At 42.9% G+C, this 11,327-nt stretch overlaps 2 protein-coding genes across 2 annotated transcripts; both read right to left on the bottom strand.

The window, feature by feature from the left end:
- Positions 1-7,027: 7,027 nt before the first annotated feature.
- LOC147928530 (uncharacterized) lies at positions 7,028-7,765 on the bottom strand. Its single transcript, XM_087486180.1, has one exon. The coding sequence runs from the start codon at positions 7,763-7,765 to the stop codon at positions 7,028-7,030; it is 738 nt and encodes a 245-aa protein (XP_087342306.1).
- Positions 7,766-9,409: 1,644 nt separating this feature from the next.
- On the bottom strand, positions 9,410-10,841 carry LOC147928531 (uncharacterized). Its single transcript, XM_087486181.1, has 4 exons — positions 10,778-10,841; positions 10,092-10,428; positions 9,704-9,977; positions 9,410-9,646 (listed from the first exon to the last, which is right to left on the bottom strand). Exons 1-4 carry the CDS (start codon positions 10,839-10,841, stop codon positions 9,410-9,412), a joined length of 912 nt encoding a protein of 303 aa, XP_087342307.1.
- Positions 10,842-11,327: the final 486 nt, after the last annotated feature.

An 11,327-nucleotide genomic window follows, 5' to 3' on the forward strand; every position in this document is an offset into this window, starting at 1 on the left:
AATGCTTTGCGGCAGTTGCGGAAGCATGAGGGCAACTACTCTACTCATGACTTGGAGATGGCAGCTGCGGTTTTCGCTTTGAAGATTTGGAGATCTTATATTTATGGCGGAAAAGTACAGGTATTCACAGATTATAAGAGCCTGAAGTATATCTGCACTCAGCCTGAGCTGAATTTGAGGCAGAGGCGGTGGATGGAGTTGGTGCCAGATTATGATCTGGATATAGCTTATCACCCTGGTAAAGAAAACTTGGTAGCAGACGCTCTGAGCAGGAAGCGGGCGGCTTCTGCTCAGGAGCAGGATATGGAGTCTCTGGTGAGTGAGATTAGTATTTTAAGGTTATGTGCTATTTCACAAAAGCCATTGGGACTGAAGGCAGTTGACAGAGCGGACCTTCTGAGTAGAGTGCGGTTAGCTCAGGAGAGTGATGTGCGGCTGGTGAACGCCTCTAAGGTTGAGGGTTCAGAGTATTAGGTCTCTGCTAATGGGGTTATCTCGGTGAATGGTCGGGTTTGTGTGCCTAATGATGAGGGCCTGAGGCAGGAGATTCTGAGAGAGGCAGGAGATTCTGAGAGAGGCTCATTCGAGCAAGTTCTCTGTTCATCCTGGAGCGACTAAGATGCATCGTGACCTTATACGGTATTATCTCTAGGTTGGGATGAAGAGGGATGTCGCATCAGGTGCCGAGAGGCCTGTTGTAGAGTTTACTCATTCTAGAGTGGAAGTGAGATATGATTATTATGGACTTTGTGGTTGGTTTGCATGTGTCGCGGACTATGGATGCCATCTGGGTGATTGTGGATCGTCTAACCAAGTCTGCACATTTTATGGCCATAAAGAAGACTAATGGAGCAGAAGTTTTCACTAAGAAATAAGTGAGGGAGATTGTGAGGTTGCATGGTGTGCCTGTGAGAACTGTGTCATATAGGGATTCTAAGTTCACTTCAGCATTTTGGAGAGCATTTCAGGCAGAGTTTGGCACTAAGGTGCATATGAGTACAACTTACCATCCTCAGACAGATAAGCAGTCAGAGAGGACGATTCAGACTCTGGAGGACTTGCTAAACAAGTGTGTGCTGGATTGGGGTGTTCATTGGGCCGATCACCTAAACCTGGTTGAGTTTGCTTACAACAACAGCTATCAGACCAGTATTGGTATGGCTACATATGAGGTTTTGTATGGGATTCCATGTCGCACACCTTCATGCTGGACTCAGGTGGGGGAGAGGAGCATATTGGATGCTAGTTTTGTTCAGGAGACCTCGGAGAAGATCCGGGTGCTCAAGCTGAGCATGAGGGAGGCTCAGGATCGGCAGCGGAGTTACGCTGATCAGAGGAAAAAAAGACATTGAATTTAAGGTGGATGACAGAGTGTACCTCAAGTTGGCCATGTTGCGGGGTCCGAACAGGTCATTAACAGAGAGTAAGTTGAGTCTAAGGTACATGGGTTCTTTCAGGATTGTGGAGCGGGTGGGACCAGTTGCATACAGGTTAGAGTTGCCTGAGGTTATGCATGTGTTCCACAAGGTCTTCCATATGTCGATGTTAAGGAAGTGTCTTCACAAGGATGACGAGGTGTTGGCTAAGATTCCTGCAGATCTTCAGCCCAACATGACTCTTGTGGCGAGACCGGTGACGGTACTCGAGAGGCGGATCAAGGAACTTCGGCAGAAGAAGATTCTTGTGATGGTGTGTTAGAGGAGACTTGGGAGCCAAAGGCGAGGATAAAGGCAAGGTTCAAGAAGTGGTTTGAGAAGCAGGTTGAGGCTTGAGCTTGCCTAACCTTGGTCCCAGTGTCGTGGTGGTTTGAAGACTGTGGCTGGAGCGGATGGAGTATTCCAGCCCATCTCTCTTGATACTTGGTCACTTAGGGGTGGATGGTTGTGTGACTAAGTACCAAGATGAGGTGGTGCTGGGGATGCGGGTTATTGGTTTGTTGCTGTTGTATCTTTTTTTTTCTTATGTATTTTTGTTGACTGGTGTTGTCATGTAAAAGGAGAAATAGCTCGGATTTCTATATTTGGAAAGTTTCCATTAAAATGAGGTTTCCATAATAAGAATGTTTCTAAAAATGGAAAGTTTTGTGGAAAGTGTGGTGATCTTCGTGATGATCCTGCGGGAGGTGTGCCTGGGTGGCGGTTTTTGTGACATTTAGTATCTTGGCATTGAATGGTCTTGGTGACGTTTGTGCCTTGATAGGAGTCTTTGTGACGTTTTGTACCCTGACAGTGGTCTTGGTGACAGAGATCTTGGTGACGCTTGTCAGTGGTAGTATGTCTTAGTGACGTTTTGTACCAGACGATGGTCTTGGTGACAGAGTTCTTGGTGGCGCCGATCAGGGATAGTGGTCTTGGTGACGCCGGATACCTTGGTCGTGGTCTTTGTGACGCTGGATACCATGGTGGCGATCCCGGTGTCGTTTGTGGCCTTAGTGGCGGTCCTGCGGGGCATTTGTGTAGTCTTCGTGACGTGTTTGGAGTTTTTGTGACGTGTTTAGGGTCTTTGGGACGTCTTGGTAGCTTTAGTGGCGAGTGTTGGCAGTAGGACATTGTGATGTTCCTGCGAGAGATATAGAGGTAGTTCTGGTCAGCGTGCTACTCGGTCGAGCTCATAATTATTGCTTTAGGGATATGAGATCTCAAACAACTCATGAGAGGACGGTTAGGTTCCTGTGTACCATTATCTCGAGGGACTTTGTGGCCTGAAGGTATAATTGGTATATTGACTTTGGGTGACGATCCAAAAGTGCGTTGTAGGGTGATAGCCCGAGAGCAAGATTTGACTTCCTGATACCGTAGCTGGAGGGCTGAGGCCCGATGGCCAGTCGGAAAGACTCGAAGGTTGAGACCTGAGAGCGAGGGAGATGTATGAGTTGGGAGCATATAATTTCAGAGACGCGGATTATTGGCCAGATTGAGCCCTCATAGTTAGTCGGAGGATGTGCAAGCCATAGTGTTGGTTGCACGGGAGGTCCTTAGCTGTTGGTTTAGTGCTAGATTCGAGGACGAATCTATGCTGGTAGGGGAGAATTATAACATTCGTAAACCAAAAATTGGATTTTTGGTAGCGGTGTCGATCGACACTGCTTGTGGTCTCAGTCGACACCATTTACGGTTGGTCAAATTGGTTCAATTTTAATTCTCTGGTTTTGCGTTGCCGGTTTTGGGAAGCCCTAAACTAGACTATAAATGGGAAAAGTCGATTTCTTCTTTCTTCTTCAGTCGTTTCGTTGTAGGGAGAAGAAGAAAGAGAGATAAGCTTTCCAGTGAGTTCTTGTGAGGTTTTATGCTTGTTTTTGAGAGATATGTGCTTAGGGAGTGAGATCTAAGGCTAATGACGTGAAAGGAGCTTGCTGTGGAGCTTTCTGGTCGTGGGTTGGTCAATTTTCTCATTGTTTGGCAAAGGTGAGTGCATGACCATGGCTTATCTAAGCTAAGATTTCAGTTTATGTGATTTTGTGTATTGTGTGGTTGTTTGTGAGTTTTTCGTAGCTCCTGAGGCTTACGTTCGTTCATGGGATCGTGTGGGACGAAAAAGAGAAGCATGGAGGCTCAATTCGGAGGTTCTGTTCAAACGAAATCGCTGCTCGGCATCGGTGTCGGTCGACACCAACGCGAGGATGACTCTGGGAATTAGCGAGCGTCGGTCGACACCGTTAGGGTTTCTGGGGTGTCGAGCAGGTGTCGGTCGACACCAGATGACCAGTGTCGGTCAACACCCTTCTACAGTGGTTTATGTCGTGTGGCTTTGTGCATGTTCCTGGTTTGTTTTATTGTTGTTGTTTGTGTCATGAGAGATCTTATTGCTTGTGTGTATAGCCCAGTAGATGTAATGATTGTCTCACTAAGTATTTCTGGTAATACTTACACCTCTCTTTTGTGTTGTGACGCAGGTAAAGGCAAAGTGTGATTGTGGGATCAAGGCGATGATGAGGTGGATGTTCTAGAGGCTCGGTTGTTTTCTTTGTATCTTTGTTAGGATGCTAGAGTGGAACTTAGTGGTCTAGAATGGATGTGAAGAATGTTGGTTTCATTATTGGTTATGTTATGGAGTGTTGTCGGAATTGATAACATGTTATTTCTTTAATGGTTATTGATTTATTGGAGTTGAATTATTTGTTATCCGTTGTTGTTGTTAACTGGGGGTAGATTGCTAGTGAGAAGGAGATCACTAGATATTAGGTTAAAAGAAAAAAACGGGTCGGGTTGTTTCAAATTTCTCCTTCAAAAATATGAGAAATTTTGCTCATTTAGTTTATCTACATGATAATGGTATCGACAATACGCTTAAAAATACAATGATTGAGTGTGTTAAATAACGTTGACATGATATTATAAACTGAAAAAAACTGTATTCATTAAACCAATGTTTTTAAAACTGGACTGGAAGGTGAACGAGAAATCTTTCGGGTCATTCTATCAACCGGTCGGACCGGTTGAATCACAGGTCAATTAGTTTATTGGTTTGTTTACATTTTATAAATATAACATTTACTAGTACTTTTCTATAAATATATGAACAAAACATACATAATGAAGTACTAAACAACTAAAATTAATCTTTTAAATGGTTAGATGAAATACCTAAGGGTCTGATTGGTTCAAACGCAGCGTTTGCGGTTACGGTTGCGGGAGATTGCAGAAGTGGGTGATTGTGATTACAAGCATTATTAAGTGTTTTGAATGACTGGTTTAGCTTTTTAAGTTTGGTGCGTTTGGAAGAGTTTTACGATTGGTTAACTAGCGAGTGCTGTAGCGGTTAAAACATAATAAATGTAATATATAATTATATAAACGTTTAAAAGCACCAAAAAATTATTAAACTTGATTTATAATTAAAATTCATTAAAAATGCTAAAATAAATTTAATATTGAAATACAAATAAATTTAATATTGAAATACTTATTACTTAATGCATTTAACTTTTTACCAAAAAATTTTAATCAAGTAATGTGATAAATGACAAAACATATGCTTTAGATCATAAATCTTCTCTCTTAAATCTCACACACTTAATAAGTTCCTCACATTGTATCACGAGGCCAAGATAAATTAATTATGAAAGACCAATGTACTTGATGTTTGGAAAAGACATATTTTTAGTTTTCTTAACTCTCACTCTCGTATCCGTACTACATTTTCTCTCATCCTTAAAGGGTAAAATGGTTAGGTAGAAGATATATATATATAAAATATTTCAATATCATTGATTTGTTTTAAGTTTTTTTTTTAAAAAAAGTCCAACCGCAACTGCCCACAACCGCAAACGCTTGCGGGAAACAGGTTTTAGAATTCAGTAGTTTGAAGCGGTTGGGAACGATTGGGAGCGGTTTGTGTGATTGGTACCAATCGCTAGCAACGCTACCACCCGAAAATGCTAGGTAGCAGGAGAACCAATCAACACCTAAGTGATTTTTCTATAAATAACAACATTTAATTTTAATTTGGTTTGAGTTTGAAGTGTTATAAAAATAAAATATTTTAATTTGATACTAACCCGTTGGTCCGACCTGTCGGTTCAACCACTGATTCACGGGTTTTTACTCTTCAACTTTTTTACTTTTAATTTAAAATTTATAAGTTTTTTTCACATACATAGTAACAAATGTTCATATATTATTATTACATATGAATTAAATGTTTTTGTATACTTTTTGTTTATGGTTTAGATAGATATTTTTATATAACTATAATGATTTATGTTCTAAATGCCGAAACCGTCTAAAATTATCTAGATCTACTCATTGTCTCACCATCCATTTAGTGCCTTAAGTTTTCTTGAACACTGATTAAAAAGAGTTAATTCATTACGGGCATACCGCACAACAATTTGGACATACAGTTTGCCTATTTTACCACTCAATTAGTGTTAACCTCTTTTTTTTGGTTTTGTTTACAAATGCACCTTTATTTCCAAATACATTCATTGCAAGTAATAACCAACACAAGAAATTAGACGTGCCAAGCTACGCTTGACCGTTTGTTTCACAAACGTACTCAAATAGTTTTAAACGATTGGAAGGGGGTTAGTCTTTCGCGCGTAGCCCATACGCGCGTCTCTCTTCTCTCTCTTCTCTGTCTTCTTTTTTATTCTCGTCCTCTAGATCTAGATCTAGATCTGTGTTGCCTCTCCGGTTCGCCCTTCCGGCGCCGGAGAGGGCTCTTGCCTTGCTCTTAATGAAGGTCTTGGCTTGCACAGTGAAGCAGAAGCAAGAGTGAACAAGTTTTTTTCTCCGGCAACGACGAGGTGTGGTTAACTCTTCGGTGATGCAACTGTGGCTCCTTCAAGGCGGTCAAGGAACTCCACTGTCGCTTCTTCTTTGGTTGAGGTTGACGGCAGATCAAGGTGGAGGTCCTTGAGGGCTCAACCGCATTGGGGGTAGGTGAGGTTGTGGCGGAAGTCACCGGAGGGAAGGAGGGTTGTGTTGCTAGTCGCATGTGATTAACGGTAGATCCTCGGATCTTAGATGGTGATTGTGGACTTAATGGCTTCTGAGGAATTGCCTGATCATTGCTTTTCCTCATTAACTGCCGCTATTCGCATTCACCGGACCGGATTGAAGAAAACTTTGTCTCGGAGAGGGAAGAAGGAGCGGAAGACAGTGGTCTCGTGTTAGATTTGGAGTTTGGCGTTTTGCTTGGTATGGGATTCGTCAACTGGAGAATCAGTTATCGGAGGCCAGATTTGTCCGGGAGAGTTGTTGCGGGTCTGACTGTTCGTAGAAGCTGGCTCAGAGATGGGAATCGGATACTCCCGTCAAAGAGCTCGGTGCCTTTGTTTAATGTCGCAAAGCAGTGAGTCTTGTATCCGCTGGAATTACGGTCGGCTTCTGCTTCCGGTAACCCTAATTTCCTTTCTGTTTGTGTATGTGAATATGATGTAATGTTAAGGCCTAAGCCCATTTGGGATGAGGCTATTTAATAAAAGTAGTTCATAAAAAAAAAAAAAAAAAGTTCAAATACGAAAACATTACAAAAAGTGCCTCCTATCTTGAGTAACACCTGAAACAAGAACATGGTTACAAGACTAATGAAATACCCCAAACCAAGTAACCAAGAGTGTGTTATCTGGGAGAACATTCCTTTGCCTGAGAGTAGGAGTCCCGAGATGCGACCTGAGTAAGCTCTTAATTTCCGATATCAGACTCGAGGCTGGTCTAGAAGTATGAGAGTGAAACCTTGAATTACGCTCCTTCGAGATCGTGTAAACTGAGGCTTGATATGCTAACCGGAGAATCCAAGCAATGTTTTTGTCCCTGCAAGGATTCTTCAGCCAGCGAACTCCATCCTCAAAGGCAGGTGGAGGTGAAACTCGAGCTCTGCTGGTAAAGGCTGACCATACTTCAGCTGCATAAGAACAGTAAAAAAATAGGTGCTGGCGAGACTCATCATGGTTATTGCAGAGAAGACAAGTCGGAGGAACAGATAAACCCCAGGAAATCAACCGGTCTCTTGTGAGTAGTCTATGACGAGAGGTGATCCAAGCAATAAACGTGTGTTTAGGGATCCTACTCTTACACCAAACAACTTCAAACCAATCCACTTTTACCTCGAGGGGGTGCAAGTGAGACCAAGTTGCAACCGTAGAGAAAGTGTTTGACGGTGCTGCATTTCCAATCTTAACAATCCTCCTGAGCATCTTCTCAAAGGTTAATAATTGAACCAGACGGGAGGCAAGCCTTAAGCAATTGAATGATGGGGTTACGAGTGCGAGATTGTCCAATCCACCACTGACCTCCCCTAACCGCATCCGCAACCACAGCATTTATCGTCAATCATGACACTCTAGGCCCTGTCTCACCCGTGATGTCTATAAGAGGCCCCAATGATGTCCAATTATCAGTCCAGAACTTACAGGAAGTTCCAGAACTCACTTCACACACAATGTAAGGTCTAGCAAGGGGTCTTAGCTTACAGATACTTCTCCATATCCAGCACCCCGATGTCGAAGCGTCTACATCCCAGAAGCAATGGTTGTCAATGAGATTTCTTCGTACCCATGATACCCAAAGAGAGTGCCCCACCCCCCCCCCCCCCACCCCGCGGCAAAGATGAGCCAGATAAACTTCAAAGTGAGAACTTTATTCCAGTGAACAAGTCGTTTTAAGTCCATTCTCTTTTGGAGTACAAACAGAATCCCAACTGACCTTCGCTCCCCTTGCAGAAGTTGTAGCTCCCTTCCAAAGAAATGCACTACACAACCTCTCAATTTCTTCCAAACAACTGTTAGGCAATAGGAAGATGGATGCCCAAAAAGTAACGGTAGAGTATATCACAGCCTGAATCAACTGGAGTCTTCCCACGAACGAGAGATGTCGGACTGTCCAGGAGTTAAACCTTGTGTGAACCTTATCGAGTAGCGGCTGAAAATCCTGCTTTCGCATTTTTTTAGTGAATAGAGGCACCCCCAAGTACTTGACTGGAAAGGATCCCTGGACCATACCTGCATTGGTAGCAATTGTCTCAATGGCCAAATGATCACCTCCATCTAGAAAAAGAGTCGTCTTTTCTCTGTTGATCCCTAGACCTGTCTCTTCCTTAAATTCCTCCAAAATTGACAAGATACCATACAGAGAAGCTTGTTGCCCATCGAAGAAGATGAGAATATCATCTGCAAAACTCAAATGAGTAACCAGAGGATTCAAGCATTGCGGTGAGGACCAAAAATATGATTTTTGACCCCTTTATCCAGATTTTTCGATAACACATCCATGGCAAGGACAAATAGGAGAGAGGAGATAGGGTCCCCCTATCAAATGCCTTTTTTACCAGGAAAATAACCAATCAGTTCACCATTGTAAGCTACACCGGATGAGGGGGTTGTGAAACACTCTCTTAACCAACCAATGAACTGATCCGGGAGGTCGAGAGCGTTGAGAACATTGAGGAGAAAATCCCAATTCAAGTTGTCACAAGCCTTCGCAAGATCTACCTGAAGACATCCTCTAGTGATAGGACCGGGAGAGTAAAAATTATTAACCAGCTCCGAAGCAAGCAAGACGTTCTCGCAAAGATGTCTTCCTTGAACAAACCCTACTTGATTCTCTTGAAAGGCATCCGTTATAAAAAGCTTTAAATTCTGTTTAAGGAATCTCACAATGATTTTGTAGATCGTGGAGCAGCAGGATATAGGTCTAAATTGAGCAATGGTATCTGCTCCAGGAATTTTTGGGATGAGAGTGATTCCCGTAGTGTTGTAACTCCGAGGTAAATGACCCGAGATAAAGAAATCCTGGACTGCAACAACAATATCCCTACCTACTACATCCCAAGCTTCCCTCAGAAACTCCACGGGAAACCCATCAGTCCCTGGGGCTTTAGACTTAGGCATGGTGACAATTGTTCTGCGAATCTCTGCTTCAGTGGGAATTTGAGTAAGCTGAACCGCCAAAGCCGGTAAACACCTAAATTACACCAGCTCCTTGATGTCCTGTACTGATATGGGTCTCACCGCCTGATTCTCCAAGCCAAGGAGATTATGGTAGTACGCGACAATTGATTCCTTGATATGAGCAACATTATAAATCCTTTCTTCATCAATGCCCCTTAAGTATTTGATGCCATTAACACCCTGGTGAGCCAATACCGATCTGAAGAAAAAAGCTGTATTGGAGTCACCCTCGGCCATCCATCTCACTCGAGATTTCTGTCAATAGAAGCATTCTAGAGCATTTGCAAAAAAAATCCACTTTCTTCTGGCTACAAACTCTTCTCGAAACAGCAAATCTGAAGGGTTACTCAATAGTGAGGTCTGAATCAATTCCAGCTGAGATAAGGCGTCTTTTGTTCTCTGTTGCAGGTTACCAAACCCTTCCCTGTTCAATTGTTTGCAGGCTGCCTTAACTTTCTTCAACCTCTGAGCCAAAGTAAACAACTTAGAACCCATAGGAATCGCAGAACTCCAAGCTTCATCAATAACTTCTTTATAGCGGGGATGCGTAGACAGGAAAGAGAAGTATTTGAAAGAATTATTACTCCTTTCAATAAGGGAAGAGGTGAATACGAGAGCCGGAGAATGGTCCGAATCACCAGGAGGATCAAAGACCGCAAGGGAGTCCGGAAAAGACTAACTCCAGCTTTCATTTATTAACACCCTGTCAAGCTTCCTCAGAATCGGCTCATCAGGCTGGTTATTAGTCCAAGTGAAAAAAGCACCCCTACTAAGCATATCTGTCAGGTCATTATCAGATTTACACTGCATGAATTCAGACATACCAGCCAGAGGCAAAGTGTGAGGAATAGTTGAAAAATGCTCCCCAACTGAGAGGATCTGGTTAAAGTCACCCATAACCATCAAAGGATTATCCCAAACAGGAGAGTTCTGAACAATGAAAGTAATCTCCTCCCAAATTGTTCTCCTCTGAATGTGAGTATTATACCCATAGACAAAAATCACCGCAAAACTTTCCTTTGTTGCGGGAATGTAAACTGCACATGGCATAAGTTGAGCTGACTTATATAAACATATAACAGAGACTGCAGGATCCCACACAACCCATATCCTGCCGAGCTCTGCATATTGATAGTTAAAATCTGCCCTCCAACCCAGGAAGGAGGACTGAACTACTTGAGTCGCAGTCTCCTCCAAGACATGCGTCTCCAAAATGCGGTCTAAAACAAGCTTATTCTTACCGATCCAACTTCTTAAAAAACATTGTCTAGAGAAGCTGTTTAAACACTGAATATTCCAACAAAAACCTTCGTCATCCAAAACCCAAAAGTGAAGGTAGAGCTAAGCTCTGCGGGAGAGATTAACAGCCTGAAACCGAGGAACTACCTTGGTTAGGCTGAGAACTGATATCAGAGATGGAGATCCTAAACTTCTCCGGACACGGCTTCATATCCTGATGCTAGTCTTTCTCTCTCTGAATACTAAAAAGCTTCTTCGATTCCATCTTGGCAAGTTTCCTGGCACTCATAACCCCAGGAAAAAGAGGCTTTATGGATCTTGCACCCACTACTATCCACGGGTTCTTTTCAGTAACCGCAACAGTAGAGAGATTATCTAAATTCTTCGGAACCTCAGAAGTATCAGTCTCCTGCCTTCATACCTCCTGAGAACAATCCGATAACACCTCATCGCTTAGGTGATTATTTATCCTCTGTCTTGGAGGAAGACTATGGCTCTGTTTCCTAGACTCTCTCCTGGAGATGTTCTTGTGAGATAGAGCCTGGTTGCTAGTCAAATCTTTACTGCCAGATATTGTGCTAACAGCAGAGACCTTAGAGTTTGTTGTATTAGATTGTAACGCCTGTGCTATAACCAGTGCCACAATTTCCACGGTACCCAAAGGAGTTGTTGTGGATGTGCTAGCTACACCTCCCGC

The sequence above is a fragment of the Camelina sativa genome, chromosome 14 (assembly GCF_030686135.1).
Source record: "Camelina sativa cultivar CO46 ecotype springtype chromosome 14, ASM3068613v1".
NCBI lineage: Eukaryota > Viridiplantae > Streptophyta > Magnoliopsida > Brassicales > Brassicaceae > Camelina > Camelina sativa.